Source organism: Pangasianodon hypophthalmus, chromosome 2, assembly GCF_027358585.1.
Source record: "Pangasianodon hypophthalmus isolate fPanHyp1 chromosome 2, fPanHyp1.pri, whole genome shotgun sequence".
Taxonomy (NCBI): Eukaryota; Metazoa; Chordata; class Actinopteri; order Siluriformes; family Pangasiidae; genus Pangasianodon; species Pangasianodon hypophthalmus.
The window spans coordinates 26,492,718-26,514,303 of NC_069711.1; the positions used below are offsets into that span (position 1 = coordinate 26,492,718).

At 41.1% G+C, this 21,586-nt stretch overlaps 1 protein-coding gene across 5 annotated transcripts in view; it reads left to right on the top strand.

Annotated features, from left to right (window-relative positions):
* The window catches only part of agap1 (ArfGAP with GTPase domain, ankyrin repeat and PH domain 1), a 142,472-nt gene extending 122,598 nt beyond the window's left edge, over nucleotides 1-19,874 (top strand). For all 5 annotated transcript variants that reach the window (XM_026933394.3, XM_026933395.3, XM_026933391.3 and 2 more), the window contains 4 exons: nucleotides 1,405-1,495; nucleotides 1,588-1,810; nucleotides 15,019-15,274; nucleotides 16,366-19,874. In XM_026933394.3, the coding sequence (XP_026789195.1) occupies nucleotides 1,405-1,495; nucleotides 1,588-1,810; nucleotides 15,019-15,274; nucleotides 16,366-16,575 (780 nt within the window). In that variant the 3' untranslated portion in view covers nucleotides 16,576-19,874. The remainder of the gene's footprint in view (nucleotides 1-1,404; nucleotides 1,496-1,587; nucleotides 1,811-15,018; nucleotides 15,275-16,365) is intronic.
* The last annotated feature ends 1,712 nt before the right edge of the window (nucleotides 19,875-21,586 follow it).

Genomic DNA, 21,586 nt, shown 5'->3' on the forward strand with positions numbered 1-21,586 from the left:
GCTTTTAAAATGTAACAGCAGCAGTGCATGACCATACAATCCTGGGCAAAGATTTATGGCAAAATGGCAAATTATTAAGCTTTTAATGGTCTTAATAACAAATCATTGTTCAGGAAATTAGCAAGAATTAAACAAATAGATAAGGGACCTTAGTATGGGATAGCTTTTCCCTTTGATTTCTTTAAATTTAAGCCTCATGGCCCAGGTATTGCATCAGGTATGGCTGATAACCAAATAAGAAACAAAACACATCCCAGAAGATACTTTTGGAAAATTTTGTACAGCCAGACATGTGTTAGTTTGAATTTTTGCCCCAAACATGTTAATCATTATCATGCTTTTACCTTTGCGTACAAGACTATATAAGTGAATTTCCCTGTTTCTAGCTTTTTCCCCAAACACTTCACTGCAGCAAAAGTAAATGAGCAAATGGTGGCACAGGAGGTCTCAGGAGTGCATTTGTTTAATTCTTGCCAATTTTCTGACCAATGATTTGTTTTTAAGACCATTAAAAGCTTAATGAAGCTGGCCAATTTTTTTGCCCAGGAGTGTAGATTTTGTTTTGGGCAGCATGACATTAATAACAACATAGCATATAGTCTAGCAGCTCATTTTGAGCGGTATTAGGTAGACCATTGTTCAACTGTGTTCGATACAGCAGGTGTTTTTCCTGTTGAGGTGCACACAGAAGAGCTAATATCATTAACCAGGTTTGACAGGTTTCAGCAAAATTTCCAGCCCAACTACACTTCAGAAACACACAAAAGACCTGAAGCTAGCCCACAAGATACATGCACTGGAAGAGGGAGAATTTTTTCTTCTTTTTCCTCAGCTATTATGTGGGTTTAAGCTATATTATTACAGTGAATAGAAAGCATAGAAGTTTGCAAGTTAAATTTAATATGCAATAGTCTCTTTCATATTAGGTTGACTATTGTACCGTGATCTGCTTTTATCTGCTTAAATAAACATTTGTTGATGTTCACGTCCCCACTGTATGCAGTGTCGCTTAAAAATGTCACCATTGCAGCCACCTAAACTTATCCCCCACCACACACGCAATTACAAATGGCAATTACTTTAGAGCTAATGTGGCCCCACTCGGATTGCCTGATCCCTGGCTCCAGCCTCAGTTCTCTACCCGCTTGCTGTGTTTATGCCCCAGGCCATGACTGCCTGATGTACAGAGTACCTTTTACTGTGCCTCCATTCTATTTATTTCCCCTCCTCTTGTTTTTTTTCTTGTGTTCTTATTTCTTACTTTATCTTAATGTTGCATTGTGCAGGTCAGTGTATGCCAGATACAGGTCTTTGATCAGAAACAGTAGTAGTATAGTCAAGAATTATTTTATAATTACAGGGAAAATTGTGAAAATATGATTGCGTTTGTGTGTTGACCTACAGTCGCGTCTGACCAGCCAGTCTGAAGCAATTGCACTGCAGTCAATCAGGAATATGAGAGGAAACTCTCGCTGCGCAGACTGCGAGGCCCAAAGTGAGTTATTCTATTATTAATACAGAGTAATGTGACAGTAAAATATGTCTTTCATAAAGACACACTCTCTCTCTTGCTATTTCGCCCTGCAGACCCTGACTGGGCCAGCCTGAACCTCGGAGCTCTCATCTGTATCGAGTGTTCCGGTATCCACCGGAACCTCGGCACTCACCTGTCACGCGTGCGCTCTCTCGACCTGGACGAGTGGCCTCTCGAGCTCATCAAGGTCATGTCTGCCATCGGCAATGACCTGGCCAATACTGTGTGGGAGGCCAACGCACAGGGCCGACTAAAGCTTGCACCTGACGCCAGCAGGTAAGATAGCATTACCTTGCAATTGGGGCAAAGTGTCAGAAGTCCCCTGAAAACAGCTCTATGTATATCTTGCAATATATATGTGTCTCTCAGTGCCTCTCATCTGCATTTTTTTCATCTCTCTCCCCCAAGTTAGCTCATATATTGGTTGTTAATACTATAAGTGTACCTGGGTAGTTAACGGAATGCAATAAAGCGTCAAATGTTTTAGACAAACTTTTAGATTGAACACTTATTCACTTGGCAGATGTGTACAGCTGAGCAGATCATGACTAAAGATCTTGCTAAAAGGTCCAACACTGGTTCTGCGCTAGCCCTGGGATTTGAACTTCCGATCACTAAACCTCCACTGCTCAACCCTTTTATCCTTATCACTCAGAACCTGAAATATGGGCTAAACATGACCCACACTTCTGAAAAATAAAGTATCTGTACTTTAATACGTGTATATTGCCATATACAATTAAAAATTCCCACACTGGAAGTCGATCTAAAAATCAGCAGTCCATGACTGGAGGAGGGAAACGCTATAATGTGCAGAGCCTGGGGACAAGTAATTACTGATGAACATTGTCCATATCTGTGCGGACAATACAGACAGTTGGACTATCAGATTCCTTTAAAAATTGCATTTGATTATTTAGTTAATTAAAATATTTTAATATTTGAATGTATATGAATATTCATGAGTGTATCATGTTCTGCTGCCATAGACAGAATGAAAATGTGTAGTAGCACTACACTATGAGTGAAAACCGTTGCTGCCTTAAGCAAAATAGAGGCAATGCCATCATTCTATCAAATAATTTCCATATTTCAGTTACTTTTTTAATTTATTTACCCACAATATTGTGTTCTCACTGCTGATATTTAGCCAGATTTACTTAGATTTACTTAGATTTACCCACATTAAAATCTGCCTCCTCCTACTCACACGTAGACTTTATTTCAAATGGATTCCTATTCACTAGGTACAGTATGCGTACTAAATATTATGGTGTAATATAATGATGTTGGACAACCTGTGCACTATGCTCAGCAGATTGCCGTTTGATATTGCCTGTTAAGAAGTATCTTTCATAAATATGCATTTATTCAGTTTTTCAAACCACCTATCCTACATCAAGTAAATGATCAAAATTAAAAAGTAGTAGGTGGGACGTGAAGGTGGATTTTATGCCTTAAAAATTTAAATATTCTGGAAATTTGTATAGTGAAATTTGTTTTTACTTCTAACGTTCCCAAACTACTAGCTGTTCTCTTCCCTCTTCTCCCCCTCTTCTCCCTTCTCCTGCATCTTTACCCGTGTAATTATTGGCCAAGGGGGTCTGGCCTCACCAGCCATAATAACAAATTAGAGCTGACTGCCAGCCACGGGATTATCGACTCCCCGTTTCGAGACGACCTCATTACTCACCGGCAGCACCTTTTAATTACTCGGCCCCCTCCGAAAATCTTTCCTTATGGATCCGCCATTTTCGGATGCGCTGCGTCAATGTGCTAATGCGTTTATTGTTCCTCTCGTGGCCGTTTATTTATGTACGCAGAGCTCTGTGGCCCTGCACGTGAGAGGGAGAGATTACAGCAGTGGTCGATACTATCTCAATTAACCCAAGCTATGGAGCCCAGCACGTCAGCCATTGCTCTGTCACTGTCAATAGCATCTATTCTCACGTTTCTTAAGTAGCTCCTGACTAGCCCCTTATTGCTCTAATGGACCAAGAGACTCTCTAGGAAATATCCCACATATTTAAATGCCTCATATATGGAGTGTGGAACATTGTAAAATTTTGATAATGTAACTGACAAGGCATAAAATCCATGGATTGTGTGTATTTTGTAATATGACAGGATACTGTGATAATCTGAAATAGTTATTATATGAAATGGTTATAAACTAATATAGATAATTATGTCACAAACAGCATTATTTCCTGGTGAAACTTGCACTTTTGCAGAGGTATTATATGTAAATATACAAACTAGATGTAAATACAGAAAACTCTACAGAACACACAGCATACGTCATTTAGCTCATGTTTAACTTTGCAAAGATGCTCCCTTATCATTTCTCTCTCTCTCTCTCTCTCTTTCTCTCTCTCTCTGTCGCTCTCCTTTTTCGGTCAGTTTTATTTCCGAGTGTGTTTCCTGCGTCGGTGTGTGATTGTATTTGGCCAGGATGAAAAGTAGGACTGTCAGTAGCCAGAGCTGTGTTGCATATAATTTGCTCCCCCGTCGTCACATTCCCAGGCAGCTGAATTGATTAAACTTGTAAGCGTCCAAATGGATGAGTCTGAATGGATAAAAACGCAAATGAAATCACTGACAGTGTGAGACTGGAAAGGTGTTTTTTTTTTTTTTTTTTTTTTCCCCGAGACAGAATTTAACCCAACATATATAGGTTTGGTTAAACCCAACATATAGTTGATATGATTTGTTATTTTTGTACATTATATTTGTTTACTTTATTATGCATTTAACTTTCCTGTGTTAAATACACTCACCAGACACTTTAATAGGAACACCTGTACCCCTGCTCATTCATGCCGTTATCCAGTCACCCAATCATGTGGCAGCAGTGCAATACATAAAATCATGCAGATACAGGCCAATAGCTTCAGTTCGTGTTCACATCAGTCATCAGGATGGGGAAATAATGTATTTTCTGGGACTGGTTGTTGGTGCAGGGCTGGTCTGAGTATTTCTGAAACTCCTAATCTCCTTGGATTTTCATGCGCAACAGTTTATAGAGTTTACACAGAATGGTAGAAAAACGAAAAAGCATCCAGTGAGCAGTAGTTCTGTGGGTGAGAAAGGACAGAGGAGAATAGGCAGACTGGGTCAAGCTGCCGGGAAGTGCGCAGTAACTCAAATAACCACTCTTTACAACCGTGATGAGCAGAAAAGCATCTCAGAATGCACAACACGTTGAACACTGAGGCAAATGGGCTACAACAGCTGAAGGCAATGTCAGGTTCCCCTGCTGTCAGACAACAGGAATCTGAGGCTACAGTGGGCACAGACTCATGTATGCTGGACACTTGATTGGGAAAACATCGCTTAGACTTTTTTTTTTAAACACATTTCTTTACTTCTTTACAGTTTGGTTGTGTTCCACGTGTTCCTTTTAAATTGTATGTGTATGCTGGTGAGTGTATGTTTAAACAGCAGTGTACATATATTTTGTAACTGCAACACAGTAATGGTTCTTGGTGGCTCAAATGCATTTCAGGCTTGTGTGTGTTGTGTGTGAGAGAGAGAGAAAGAGAAGGAGAGATAGAGAGAGCACGCGACAGCACCTCTGCCGCGTTCAGGATTGGTGGCTGATAAATGAAAACCCTCCCTTGTGGTCTCTCAAGTGAGTAATAGAGCCCGAAATTTCATTTTGCAAGCGACTGATTTAATGATCCAAAGGGTAATTAATGGGCTGATTATCTTAATGTTAAATATGGCCAGCAGCAATTAGACTGACCTCCCGCCTGTCAAGGTCTGGGCCGTTCTCGCCTTTCAATTAGGGCCGCTTTGGAGGGGGGGGGGGGAGGAGAGAAATACCCGTTTTCTCCACACCTCCACCTCTTGGCCCAGATCATCCCTCGTTCTTGCACAACTCAGACCTCTGGGAGGTATTATTTTGGGGAGCCATGGTGCCATGGTAAGGTTGTCTTGATGGCTCTTCTGAGAAAAATGTTGTTTAGACATTTCATTAGTGTTTTTTTTTTTTTTTTTGTGGCTCTCCTTTAATTTTGTTACACATATTTTTCCTGCACAGCTTTGCTCTTATGACTATTAGTCTATTAAAATGGTGTGTGTCTGTGTGTCTGTGTGTGTCTGTGTGTGTCTGTGTGTGTCTGTGTGTGTCTGTGTGTGTCTGTGTGTGTCTGTGTGTATCTGTGTGTGTGCGAGAGAGAGAGAGAAAGTTGACCTATTTTTCTCTCCCAAGGTTTTTCTTTGGCAGGGTTTGTTATCCTTTTATGAAATATTGCATGCTGGAAGACCAGCCCAGTGTCTTTGAGCACACGCCTTTTATGTTTAATACCTCTGTTAAAATAATACTTATACATATTATTATAGATGTGGATATTGTTGCTACTGATCTACTGTTTACAGAGTAATTTGCAGCTACTGGTTATTCTTCCTGACGCAGTGAACAGTTGTCTATGGACAAAATGTAAAATTATGAGGTGTACCACATATTGTAATAATAATAATATCCCCTTTAAATGTTGTGGCAAGACAAGTGGCCATAGAAAAGTTTTTTTAAGAATACATGTAGGGGCTTACATATAACATTCTGCAGATATGTATGATATTTAAATATTCTGAAAAAACAATTATAACAAGAAAACAAATATGTATTTTAAAGATTTATATAAAATATATAAAATAGTTCTGCGTTAAAAAGTTACCAGTCAGACACTATTTTGTTATAGGATATCACGTTGTTCATTCTCCTTCCTCCCACAGTTCCCATTTGTTTATGTGGAAACTGCCTTTTTTTATGGTTGAAGATTTCTCAAATTTTTTTCCCCAATAACAAAGAGCAACATTTGGTGGCCTGATTTTTGTTTCAACATGTCCATCAAAAACATATCCTCATGCTAGTTTACTGCGTCAGGGTTTTAGAATGCTATCACGTTGAAACCCTGTTAGAGAGAAGTTAGAACAGCAAGAATGCACACAAACCAAGGGATTATTTTAATTGAAATTAGTGCTCATTTAAGTGCTCGGTGAAAAGGTAGACCTTAAGACAGGCAAGAGAAGTTCATTTCACCACCAGAGAAGGCAATCGAGGCACAGGATTGCTCTGGCTGATGAGGCTTGTGTACAGTTTGGCATGCTGATTTTAAAAATGTTCAAAACATTGCTTCTTTATCCAGCACTTTTTTCATAGTTGTTCCAAACTCCTTCAGACATAAAGTGTGCTTTAAGATTTTACATGCACACACACGCGCACACACACACACACACACACACACACGACAATAAGGAATAATGACAACTATTGTAAGATTTAGGACTTGGCACAAGGGCTCTGTGGTATCAGCCAGGCCATATCTAAGTCTTATTGTTTTAATTGGTGTGATGCTGTCATGGACACCAGAGCCCCCACATTCCTGTACACACACACACACACACACACACACAAGGTGCCGAGCTGTATTAGTGGCCAAGGCAGCACTGGAGTGACAGCTCTGCTAATTGCGCCTCGTGGTGACTTATTGGGAGGGTGGTGCTCATTGGCGGCCGACACTGCCAACCCTCGCCTTCATGCTGACGTTTTGTAGCCTGTCAGCTAGCGTTAGTGTCACTGTGTGTGTGTGTGTGTGTGTGTGTGTGTGTGTGTGTGTGTGTGCGCACACGCAATGTTTATTGTTCATATTATTCAAGCTGTTTTCACTGAATGAATGTTCAGTTGTAGATGTGTCGCGTGATGCATAGCAGAGCCACTGAGTGCGGGTGTGTGTTTGATCAGTGTCCTGGTGCTGTGTGGTTCCCATCCTAAATCGACAGATGAGATATTGGTCTGACACACACACACACACACACACACACACACACACATCTGCACACACACAGCCAGACTCACTTAGCTACATGCCTCATCATGACCAATGCCTAGGCTATAATAATTCAACACTAAGTAGGTAAAAAGAGCGTCTTTATGGCCGATGATCAGTCTCAAAAAGGGCAGCGCTAACAGATTTCAAATTAAACGCGCCGCTTATTCCGGAACGGGGTGCAGGTGCACCTCCCCAAAGCCGTTCTCAGATTAGGCCCTAGGGATCCTGGAGGATGAGAGGGAGAGGTCTAGTAATTACCCCAGAGTTAGTGAGCTTCACACTGACCTCGTCTCAATTCACATCACCCAGAGAACCAATCACAGATCCTGCACACCATTAACAGTAATTCTGATTTTCATGAGTCCAATGCAAATACTCTCAAAACAAAAAGAGGAAATCTAACTGCACATGCTGCACGCTCTAAAATGACTTGTCTATCTTGTCTGTGTGTGTCTGCTTTTTTTCCTGTTCCTCTACATGCCAGGAGTCACTGAGGTCCATTTCATCAGCGTTAACTAGCTGTCCAGTGTGCGTCATTCTCTGGCCATTTCTCCCTTGATGAGTTCGGTGATATGAGCTTGCCCGTGGGCTGCATTTTAAACGCTCCTCTCCCTGCTCGGCCAGAAAAATAATTGGCTCCCCCAATCTGAATTTATCTGAATAAAAAAAGAAATCCTAGATTAGATTAGCCTAATGAGACATGATTTTTTTACGTGACTGTCTGCTTTTGCCTGTAATCATGTCCCAACCAGGTTAACAAGGCTTCCAATTTAGTATTGACATTAAACCAGCTGACAAGAGCCAATCAGCATGCCGTTGCGCCCCGCTCCTCACGACTAGCTACGTTAATATGCACTAAAGCCAAAGTAATGGGCCGGTTTCCGCCTGACTCATCAAATCGTTATATATACACTGTCTCCTAGTTTAACAGTGATTTCTTTTTTTGCACTTAGGAAATGTATATTTTTGTCAGTAGAGTTTACAATGCTTTGGATTTTGCATGTGGAGTGTTTGAGCTTGGCTGTGCGACTGCATTCATTAGATTAGATCAGAGGAATAGCTTTTATCAGTGCTTGAAATGGCTTGCAGTGGCTTTGATTCAAAAATCACTCAAGCATAAAATATCTACTCAAATCACTTCTGACGCTTATTTTTACCCCGTCTCTCCTTTTTCCTCCCGAATCACCTCAATTATTTTACAGCACTTATAGCACTTATTTTAACTGCAGGAAGTAGTAAGTAAAAGTCAGTGGGTTTAATTAAGCCATTAATGTATTGATTAAGAATGACGTAAAGGATTTATGCGCTGTATATTAACCCTATATGCTGTCTCTCTCTCTCTTTCTCTCTCTCTCGCTCTCTCTCTCTCTCTCTCTCTAAAGGCCTTACCGATATGCTTTAAACTCAGTATGCTATATAAATATGCTTTATTTACCCTGAAGTAAATAACTCTGAAGGCATTGTGTGAGTGGTGTGTAGTGACCGTCCGTTCAGTTCACACATTACAGGCGCGCTACTGACACGACAGCGTGATCCAGTAGATGGACGTGTAACATCACTTCAGTGTGGCCCATTGCCTCCAGAGTGGCTGATTTTGAGTGTAATGCAGGCCAGAGCTCAGTCAGAATGAATCTGCCTGTAATAAAAAAGCACTGAGTTTAATTATCTGTGTCTATCCAAGGGCAGCTAACGACTAGGCTGGAGAGCATAATTGATTTCAGACTCCTGTATTTTTTTTTCCCTCTCACAAGAAGAGGCAAAATTCTCTTTTAGAAGTAAATTGTTCCTCTGTGGCTTTTTTTCTGCTAATAAATGGCCTACATTCTCTTTTGCCACTTTTTGTCCCTTGCAGATTCAGATAGGAGGATGTCCATGTGCATTGGAGCATGAGAAGCTGAAAATGCAGATGGTCTTCACCAGGACTGATTTTCAGTGTCATACTTACATTGAATCAGGACTGAGATCAGTGTTAGAGGTGGCTGGAAAGAAAGTTCACATTATCCGTTGTGTGTAAATGGGTTTTATTTAATTACTGCACTAAGATGAATGAGTGTGTATGTGTGATTGGCTGTGTGTGTGTGTGTGTGTGTGTGTGTGTAGTGTGCATGAGCAGGTGAGTGCTCGCCACTGTCTGTTTGACAGATTCGTCCTGTCAGAGTTCATTACCTGTGAGTCGGCGGGGCTCTAATGAGCTGAATTAGTGGTATAATTAGCCTAAAAGAAAAGAGCACTGGCATTGAGCTGAAGCAGACTCCTCTCTTCGGCCATGCTGGAATTAATGATTTCCTCCGCAGCGCCCCCTCCCCACGCCCTCCCATACATCTTCTCCCTCAAACGTGCACCTTTTTCTCTGAATCAAGGGATATTCATATTATACACTAACAAAATTAGACAAAGCATTGATTTAGCTGTGGTATTGACATTACCTTGTGGTTTTTAGAATTACTGACTTGTGTACTAACTGCTTTAGTTGTTTGATTTGTGTTGTAGGTGAAGTAATCTTCTGGTAAGGTATGAAAGTTGTAGATGCATGATACTCTGTGCATCACAGTATCTTAATTAAATATTGCAGCATTTTAAAAAAATTGAATACTCCTTATACACCACATTTGTAGTATTTGGCTGAATTTTGACGTACTACTTGAAATCCTGTACTGAGTGTTGCCCCAACAACTGCCCTTAGTTTTCCATTATAATTAAATTTAGAGTCAACACATTTTCTGTTCTTTCCTCAATGCTGGCAAACGCCCATATAATGTTTTTATTGTCCTAAGGGGTGCTTCCTTTGGTGCACAGGAGTGTGAAAGGACCCTAGAAGTCCTTTATTGTGTGTTTACATGGGGGTTGGTGCATCTAGGTAGTATGTGTGTGTTTGGAACAGAGGGGCCTATCTGTGTGTGTGTGTGTTATGAGCGGCAGCTGGGGGGCTGTCCAGTCACGGACGGGTGCTCGCATGGATGCCTGTCAGCGTTGGGTAAACAGCCGCCGGCTTTGAGCAGGACAGGAAACGCTGGCAAGTGTGTAAACACTAGCTCGCAAAGCGCTCAGCCAGGGAGAACACACAACACACACACACACACTCGCACACACTCACACAGGAAACTGTCCTGACGGGGATTGACACTGGTTCCCATTAATCCCTGCTGCATTCCGCCCCTCAGTTTCTAACGGCGATTAGGCAACAGTCTCTTCTCCGGCGACCCCTCGTCCTGAAGCAGTGTGCCCTAATTAAGCTGTCACTCAAAACTCCTTGGCTTCTTAAAACCCCTTTCCATAAATTTACTCCACTTTCCCTGCAATCGAACAACGGTGATTTAAGGTTTGTTATTGTAACATTTCTTGTGTGTGTTATGATGTAACAAGTGACTGTGTACTGCACATGCATTATTGTGTGTGTGTGTGTGTGTGTGTGTGTGTGTGTAAGTGTGCGTGCGTGTGGAGGGGTGGAGGCTGTAAGGGCATTTCACACACAGGACTTACTGCATTCAGACATTGTAGGTGGCCATGTTACATCTGGCTGACATAATCTGTAGGCTTGAATTAGATTTGTGCAAAGAAGCCTGCCTTTCGCTATTAGTGTGTCCTTGTCTGCCCCCTCCTTGGCCCTATCAGCATTTGCTGTAGGTGGCGTGTTTGTGTGTATGTTAGATTGGTCACAGCCACCCCCATTCTTTACTGATGGCAGTAGGACTGTAAACAGCCATGAGAATGAATCCAAATAGCAGCACGCTGCTCACAGTGACCAAAGGTAGCAACAAGTATGCGCGCACACACACACACACACACACACACACAGATGTGATGAGAAAAGCACTGAGTAGCTAATTAGTCCAATTAGCATCTCCCCTATGTGAGGACATGCTCCCTAAAGAACTAATGGTTGGTGTGTGTGTGTGTGTGTGTGTGTGTGTGTGTGTGTGTGTGTGTGTGTGTGTGTGTGTCTCAGTGCTTACTGATTACACTGTGTAATTATCCCCACATGTAGCAAACATGTCAAGCTTGACCTCATGTATGTAGAGTGGTAAAGAAACTGTTATTTCACAAAAAAAAAAAAAAATATATATATATATATATATATATATATATATATATATATATATATATATATATATATATATATTTTTTTTTTTTTTTTTTCTTTGCACAATAATTTAATTTTAAAAAATTTACTTTTACACACATTGAGCCTCATTCATGAACCTGTAAATCTTTGTGTAAGCCAAACTGAAGTAAAAATGTACGCTGGATTTCTTTGTATGCGCATGTGTAAGTTAATGAATGGCCAGTCACCAGTAAATCACCATGCTCATCACAGCTGATTTGCATTTGGTGACACCTGCAAAACTCATAAAAAGGCCAAGTTCACAGAGCGGAAAGCGCAAAATGGCTATTAAATGGCCAACACAGAATTTCTCTGAGACAGAAGTTATATGAGAAAAACATTTGTATTTAGCAGCGTATCCAGTGGAGTCACAGCACCTGAAGAGGCCAAAATATGGCTGAATTCAGTGATTCAGTGTCGTCCCTCCTGTGCTATATAACTGAGGCAAAAGCTACCAGGGGAGGCCAAACCATGACAAAGCTTTTTTTTTTTTTTTTTTTTTTTTTTTTTAAATTGCTAGATGCCGTGGCAAATGGAACCAACTTATAAGCCAGCTTTCATCCAAAAAAATAAAAATCATACTGGTCTCTAAATATCCGTTGCTTCCTGTGCTAACTCTTCCAGCAATATCAGTTCTGCAATCTGCACGGCCTCGGCTTACGGCTACCATCTGCACATACCATCCTCCTTTTATACACTGATATTTCATCTTAACTGAATACGGGTTAAAACAAAATAATTTTGTGTGTATTTGAAATAAATAAGCGATTTGAACGTAACAGTGTAATCCGTATATACAAATGCAATAACTCACTGCAAATTCTAAGATTCAAAGCCAGTCAAGGTTTACATTAGTTACTCTTTTTCTGCGTAAATTTACACACACTCAGGAGTGCTAGTAGGATAAAAAAGTTTTTTCCAAATTTACAGGATTTCTGTGAATACCATTTTTTTTTTTTTTTTTATAAACCCTCATATGAACAATTTCCACAAAAATCCTTTTGGATCCAGCTTGATAAATGAGGCTCATTGTGTGTATTTTGTAATCCGTGTGTGACAGTGTTTGTTGTCTAAGCGTGCCATTTATCCTCTTTCCAACACCTGTCTCTATAAATCCAGACCCCTGTCTTTGCTTTCTTCATGCCCATGACATGCCTGACCGCATCCATTTATGTACAACTGTGTGTGTGTGTGTGTGTGTGTGTTTTAAAATGGTTAAACAACTCAGCAAATTAATAAACAATACACTAGACTTGGTTATAGAGTGATATTTTGTGTAATTTTTTAAAAATACATTATTTCATTACTGAAGCTCACTTATTCTCCTCATTGGTTTAAATTTGATCAGTGAACTTCAGTAGAATTATTCTTCACACATGCTCGTGCTCTTATTTCCCATTTTGTTGCTGACCCTGCCCTTGGCAACCTTGCTCGTCGGGGAAGGCATGCGTTTCAGGGTGCACTCGAGTGCTCTCTATTTCCTCCAACCACACAGAGACCCTGCCGAGCCTCTTCCTCTCCCCCTGCCCATCTCCTCCTTTCCATTCCCACTCCACCCTTTCTCTTTCCCCATCTCCACCCCAGCTCCCAGGATGCTTTGTGCTGGGGCTGTGGCCCGTGCACCTACCGTCCGGCCCTCTCACTCACCCGAGGCTCACAGCCCACACACTCAATACAATTCCTCAATGTTCCCATAGCTGCTGCCGCTATGGCGGCTGCCCTCAACCGTCTCCACATCCGTCCCTCCCCTTTTTCCAGTTTTATTTTTTACTGTATCAGTAATCCAACTCTGACATTCTGTTTATTGATTGATTTCTGAATTTGTCAGGTTTTAATGATAACTGATAGAAATTGTACATATAAAAGTGTATTATGACTGTTTATGTATGTAAACGAGGCCCATGCACCTGAGGAGATGCAGCCATTGTGCGTAGAGAGTTAGAGTGTAGCAGCATGAGGGTTTTCTTTGATTAAGAAGGGTGTCGCTAAACCATCGATCCCTAGGGCTATTGATCTATGTTTGTCCTTTTGCCTCCTTCATAGAATGTTATCTCCTCTAGCCCATGACACACATCCACAGCTAATTTGTTATCAATTAGAGGTCTGTTAAATAAGGAGGACAAAATTCTCATTTTATTAGTGAACATAGGACTGCATGTTTAATGCAGCTTTCCTAGCGAATTACATTTCTTTGAATCCCTTCCTACATGAAAGCTTTGGGAAATGCAAATGCACCCAGTGCTTAGTTTGTAAATCATAAGATCCTAGAGAACCAGAGAAGTGGTGATTAAGGTAAGACTGCAGAGAAGGCAAAGGCTATTCAAGGCCTATGGATTTTAATAAGATGACAGTGGTACATGAAGGGACTGGCTGCGATAACAGGTTTCTAGCAGAGGGTGCTTGCAAAGTCCCTGTGGGATGTTGACTGAATGTTACATCCATAATTATTAAAACAATAAACACTCACACTTTCTTGGTGTGCTAAGCTATACAATATGTGCTCAACAGCATAGTGATCTTGGAAAACTACATTATGCCCTTTACATTATACACAGCATTGTAAGCTATACATCATCACAGGCGATATCACATTCTTCTGTTATAATGTTAAGTCATGCTGCCAAGATGGTGGATCTCTGCAAATTCTCTGCAAGTTCTAGACCACAGGTCCACTAAGTCTAGGACGTAGCGGATCCTGTTCCAACACAAAGGAAAGTACTGCATGCAACATTCCCTTCACTCAGCAGACACTCCACTTGCAGAGGAAGTGGAAACTGGAGGGGGTTTCTCTGCTCTCTGTTCTCTAGTTTTCTGAGATGAGACCCCCTGATGGGCAGCTGTGCTTCAGGGGATAGCTCAATATCCTCTCCTCTGGGGCTCGATGCACTCCCCAAAGCCCTCACATGGGAATTGGGCCTGAACTAATCTCAGCCAGGCCTGAATGGAGCTGTTTACACTGTGGGGATTAACACAGATTAGTGCTATCATAGCACAGGATTAGCAGGAGAGCTAAAAACATGCAACTGATAGCCCCCTTCTGGGCTGGGCTGGGGCTTGGTTGACATTTCTCTCAAACTGTATAAACACACACAGAGCACCTTAAATAGATTGCTTCCAGTTCCTGCTTTCTGTTCCTCACTCATCCTATTTCCTTCCTCACACACCACCTTTCTCTCTCTCTCTCTTGCTCTCCCCCACCCCATCGCCTAAATATGTGGGACAGCTTTGGGTTTTTTCTCTATATTGTTTCTTACACAGAAACATTGATTGTCATAGTTCTTTCATGAGCTGTGTGATGTGTGTGGGCCTGTTGATGCTGTATGAGAATGCAGGACATGGCAACTGCAAAGGAAAATAGTAGCCAATACCAATCTACACAAATCCCTGAACTCTTAAATGTCATTCAAAGAACTCTTAAATGTCAATCAGAATGAGAGTTGAGTCCAAATATTACTCCAATGTGAACATGTGGTGTTTCTACCTTATACATTAACTTCACTTTGACCTCCTAATACTGACGCTTAGTGTGTGTGTGTGTGGTTCAGGGAGGAGCGTGAACGTTGGATCCGGGCCAAGTACGAGCAGAAGCTATTTGTGGCATCTCTGCCGTGTGTGGAGCTGACTCTAGGCCAACAGCTGCTGCGTGCTACTGCTGAAGAGGACCTGCGCTTAGTGGTGCTGCTGCTTGCACACGGCTCGCGAGATGAGGTGAACGAGACGTGCGGTGAGGGGGATGGCCGCACTGCGCTGCATCTGGCCTGCCGCAAGGGCAGTGTGGTGATCACGCAGCTCCTCATCTGGGTATGGACACACACACACACACACACTATCATCCTTTTCTGGGCCAGTAGAGTGTACTAGACTATATTTATCATTTCACGTCATTCTATTTAAAGCAATTTAAATCAGTGTTTACTGCATCTGTAGTATATATGCGATAAGATTGAGACATTTCCCTATACTGAGATCAGAATATATCAATTATAATGGAAGCCTAAGAGCAGCTGAATTCAGAAAACATGACTGTGTTACATAAACACCATTACACTCTTAAAAACGAAGCTTTGTCTATGCTGTGTCAGAGGTAGTAAAAACTTAAAAACTCAATAAGATGAACATACATAGCAGAGTTATGGTTTATTGTGGATTAGCTACATGGACATATCTGTAAAACAGAGCAGCTACACATAAACTCCCCATCCTGTAACATACAATCTAAAGGCTCCACTCTGGCTGATGCATCAGTGATATATCTTATTAATACGACTGAGACAGATATTTGAGAGATTAACTGTAAAAGCCAGGTAAGGTCAGAGGAGCTAGCTGCTGAACCAAGCCATGGGTGAATCCTAAGAAGCCTTCTATTGACCACACAGTGCGCTACGCTGTGTAGGGTGTAGAGGCCATTATGTTTTGCCCTATGTAGTGCACATTTATAAGGTATATGTAATTTGTAAGTAATTACTTTTACTACAAAAACAGCCATGAATAAGTGCTTTCATGACTGGAAGTAACTCTAAATAACTGCGTTACCAAGATGGCCACCGAGTGGATAGACTTTACTCTGGCTACATTTGCTTCATTAGTAACACACAAAGTTGTCCTTCTGAAAAAGTATTCCCATCTCCAGCAGCGACAAATTATTATAGCTTTAGAGCTTAATTTACAAATACCTTTTGACCCATATACTACTAGTACTAGTCAGTACTGTATATTTTATGAGTTGCCCATTTTTGATTTTTGTGTTTATATTCTTGACAACTGCTACAAGAGACATTCAGTGTATATTTTACATCATGTACATACATCAGGAGTTCTGATTCAGGTTTGATTCAGATTTGTGTGTGTGAGAGATCATTGTTTTGTAACTCTGTCTTTCTGTGTCCCTCCAGTACGGGGTAGACATCATGGCGCGTGATGCCCACGGCAACACAGCACTGGCATATGCACGCCAAGCCAACAGTCAGGAGTGTGTGGATGTGTTGCTGCAGTACGGCTGCCCGGACGAGCGCTACCCACTCATGGCCACGCCCAACCTCTCACGCAGAAACAACAACCGCAACAACAGCTGCAGCAGCACGGGCAGCACGGCCCTTATCTGACACACACATACAACATACTCAGAAATAAACTCTCACATACACCGCCATTTGCATACATGCACACTCACCCTTACACTAGCACAGACACACACAGCTCTTCCTCCTCTTTGCTACACACAGATTTAGAATCATGACAGAAGTACAAACTACACTTACGAGAACGACTGACCATGATGATGAAGATAAAACACTAACAGAACCACTGAGTTTGCACTCGCACTGCCTCGCACCACCACTAGCTTGTCTTGAGGGAGTTACTCCTCCCATTCTACCTGCCTAGCCAATCATACAGTAACTCCTAGGTCAGGTGACCTGTGTTGGGAGAATGCACCGTCCCCGGGCTTCTGGCTGTTGGCAGCAACGTGATGGCCGAATAAACTGTTTGGACCTGCTGCTGCCGCTGTCCATAAGTGCTGCAAGATGCATGAGTGGAGATGAAGAAGGTGAGGCCAAACCAGGAGCTCAGTGAATGGCAGGCGTAACGTCCATTTAGACTTCTCATAGCAGCTCGGTCCTCATGTCCTCTTTCTGTGTGGCTTCTTGCGTGACTGAAATGGGCAGGAAGTGACGCTGGATCAGTCCCAGAGATCCTAGAGAACTTCAGCAGTGCTTTCGTGCTTGGTGCTTTTGAATGCACATGTTCCATGTCCTTACCTACTTTTGCCGTCTGCCACTCTTTCAGCCAAATGTTTAGTAAAATTGTGTGAATTTCTGCCCTTTTGTACAGTTTCTTTTCTTCTTTTATAAGTAATGTGAAAAGACAATGTTTCAAAAACCTTTTCGGAAAACATCCAAATATCACAAGGGTGATAAAACATGAAGAGGCTTGTTATAAACTTTTTTTTTTTTTTTTTTTTTTTAATTTTGATTGTGAGTGAGTTGTATGGAGTTAATTGGGCATTTGTGGACCACATGAAAATATAAACTATCCGTGTGAATGGATCCCACTAGCTTTGTGCTCATAACTTTTATTATTCCATAGTCTGTTTCACAGAACTAAAGGGAATTTCCTACCTGATTAATAGTTTTTTTTCCCCTTGGCTGCTAGCCAATTGCATGCTTCTTTTTCCACTGCAAACGATCAGGTCTTACTTAGCTGATGAGTCACGTGATGACTGACACTCAAGTGACGAGCTTCTGACTCCGTTCTGTGAACTGTTCCTCACAATCGACCATGTGTGTCTGTGCACTTGAGGGCGAGAGATGGCAAAGAGTCTTTCTTATTCACGTTAGCCATATTGATAATATTGATCAATACAGACTTGTTTCCAAATGAAACAGCATGCAGAGTGGAGCAGGCTCTGACCTCGCAGGCTCATCGATATCAAATGCGCGGCGTCTGCATTTTCCCATGCTTTATGATGGAAACATTAGTAAGGGGAGAGCCTGCAGCCTCATTTACCTGTTCTTACTCAATATTAGGTGCTCAGGAGATGCAAGAGAACTCTCCTCTATATGCTACATACTTATTAATGCCAGAGACTCTTGCGTCTGCGCGTGTGTGTGTGTGTATGTGTGTGTATGTGTGTGTATGTGTGTGTGTGTGTGTGTGTGTGTGTGTGTGTGTGCGTGCGCGTGTGTGCGTGCATGTGTGTGTGTGCGTGCTCATGCATCAAAATGTCCATTCCTTACCCACTCATTACTTGCTGAGGCCTTGGAGTGCAGAGCCCTATTCGGCTCAATGAAGAGATTTCTTCATTTTCCTGCGCTGTATCCTTTTCATCGTTGTGACTCTATCACTTTGTCTTTTATAGAAACTCTTTGGTGGAAAACTTGGTGTAAATGAAGAGAAAAAGGCCTTTTAATGCTCTAGCCTGACTTCCTTGGGCTTGATGCCAGGCTATGTCAAATGCTCATGCAAGTGTGTGCGTGTGCGTGTGAGTGATTTTACTAGTACTTTCTAATCTTTTTCTCTTTCCTGAGTGTCGTTCTTGATGTCTTTACTTTCCGTCTCCAATCGTGTGTTTGTGCTGTACAGGCTCAAGCCCTGACTGACCTGTATTTAAGCAATACAAAGCCAGATGAAAGCCAGGCAACTATCTGAAGTAATAATTTTCCACACCAGTATTGGCTGCTGTGTGGCTCTGAGAAATGTAAGACTCTGTTTCAGGTCATATGTCATTACAGAAGTTGTGTTCAGAAACATGACACCAGAAAGCATTAGGGTTTGCCATTGAGTAGGTAACACAAGTCTTTAGTCTGCAACACTAATCAAGTAAAAAGATGTTCGACCTGCCAGGGTTGCTTTATGGGTTTCAGGACAATGTAGGGACGAGGCCTCGTTTCAGAAACCTCTGTGTCTCTTCTGAAGGGCACTATGGATTGAGACGTGGGTCAAAGAGAGTGTACAGAGTTTATTGAAAGAGCTAAGATGTAAAGTGTTTGTATATAATGTAGCAGATCTGTAGAGGTCTCAGCACCATACACAGTTATTTATGACACAGTGATTTAAAGCATACACACCCACACCCACACACACACACTGATTCTAATAACCAACCCACACTATTGTGCCCACTTGTCTTTTCTGTGAAAGCCTGACTTTTTGGTTTCTGACCCTTTTTGCATGCATGAATGTAAATTTCCTCATAAATGACTGACAGGTGATATTTTACCCTGATAATTTTCCTGATATTCATCACCTAATTTACCTTTTTGTTGCTCTTTTATCTTTGGGAAGGTAACATTCAAATAGTGGTCCATTTCTCTCATCATGTGTCCATATGTTATTGAACTGGGAAAGAATGAAGGAGTCACACCACCACCCACTCAACCAATAGCATAAGAGCAACCAAAGCAGACTCTGCTCCGTTTGCGAGCGGAATGAGCAATCGCGGGTTTATATGTCCGTTTTAAGCTGCTTACGTGCATCCGTGATTTTAGCCCAGTATCTGCTTGCCGTGTAGCTGTCACTTTCTGTACATAGCTGTATAAAATTGCGAAACATCATGTTTTCGCTTTGTTGTTGTTTTTTTTAATTGTTTTTGTTACCTCATTTTGTCGACAGTATCCCTGATGCGTCCAAACCTGAGAGACCTGATTATTTATGAGCGAATATGCTAATCTAAAAGGGGAGGGGCTCTCACACTACTTTTCTTTTTGTATTTGTTTTTCTTTTACAGACCATTGGCATCACAATTACGTCATTACGATTGATTGTCTTTGTTGTATATCTAATTATTATTATTATATTGAGTTTGTGTCAGCTGTACAGTTCTGTGTTGAAAAATTATACCTGATGCAGAGTCTTATACTGTAATGTGTCTCCTTTCAATAAAGAAAATTACTTCGTAATATAATGCCATGTCCTGGTCAGTTAACTTTAACCTGAGATGTTATTAAAAATGTTTGTTTATTTATTTATTTATTTATTTGAAAAATTAGATCCTGGCACTTTAAGTGGTGCACATTACATGCACATTACATTCTAAGGCAAAAATTATACCAAGTGTTTTGTTTTTTTTTTTTTTCTGCCAAAAAGATCATTTAACGTTCGAACTCACTTAATGTTAACACACCTAACACAGCCTCCTGACCACCTGTCTGTCATCTGTGGGCCATTAAATCATGTCCATATCTAAGAGACTGTCTGCAAACCTACTCCAAATACTATACTAATTTTACAATTCTAAAGGATTCACTATTCTCTATTCCTTTATGTTGATTCAGTCTTTAGTAGTTTGTTCAATTTTTATTCATTGCTCAATTCTGAATATTTTTTTCCCCTTGGCCCCTTGTGTACTAACCTTGCCTTGGTGTCTGCCTGCAGAGATGCATGCATTTAGTCTTCCTAAACCTGTCTAAAACCTTGCTAGCTAAAGGGTGCAGTTTGCGATCAGGTCACCAGCTGTCAAATTGTGTTGTTCCTGCGGACTTGCGTCATTTAGCCAACCACAAAAATCTCACTGAGTTAATAAGTGATTATTTCTCCACTGATATTAGAGTGACGAGCAATGATGAGGCACGTGTATAATTCTTCTGACTTTTACCTGAGGACATGAGACCGAGACTAATGTGTATGATGCTGATAATCAAAGTGAGAACTCACTTCCCACTGTGAACCTATAATTCTTGCAAATTTGGATGTAATATGATGTTTTTATAAAGCATCTTTCAATTGGAATGAAATCTTTAAATGTGATTTTTTTTTTCTTTGTTTGAATATCGAATTATGACCAAATGAAGGCTTTTCCCAGAACACCACATATAAATACCATAATTCCTCAGTCATTAATCAGTGTCCTGATGAACAATATTTTTGGGTAAAATGCCTCATATGTTTAGTAAAAAAAAAACAACAACAAAGTTTGTGGACACCTGACTATAATATTTGTGCTTTTTGAACGTCCCCTATTTACCCTTCTGCTGTGATGATAACCTCCACTCTTCTGGGACGGTTTTCCACTAAATTTTGGTGCATCTGTATGGACTTGCACATTCAGCCACAAGAGCACTAGTGAGGTCGGACACACATTCAGTGTTCCAGTTCATCTCAAAGGTGTTCAGTGGGGTTGAGATCAGGTATCTGTGCAGGCCACTCGACTTCTTCCACTCCAACCTTGGCAAAATATGTCTTCATGGACCTCACATTGGTATTGTCATGCTGGAACATGTTTGGGCCAGTTAATGCAAATTGTAATCTTACAGCATACAAAGACATTCTGTACAATTGTGTGCTTCTAACTTTATGGCAACAGTTTGGGGACGTCCCAAATTTGGGTGTAATGGTCAGGTGTCCACACACTGCTAGCCACATAGTGTATTTTTAAGTATATTTTTAAGACAGAACCTTATATAATTCCACGGTCTTGCTATATCTTTTATCTGTTAAACAGCACTGTGTTTCAGATGCTGCTTCCACTTGTTTTTCATTTCACTGAAATGTATATTATTCAAAATGCAAGAAGATCCAGTTTACATCATAACATACATGTACATTTGTTGGAATTCAAGAGCTGATGTCAAATAATTAGTGTATAAAGTCCAACCAAACTGCAGTCCCTCATATGAG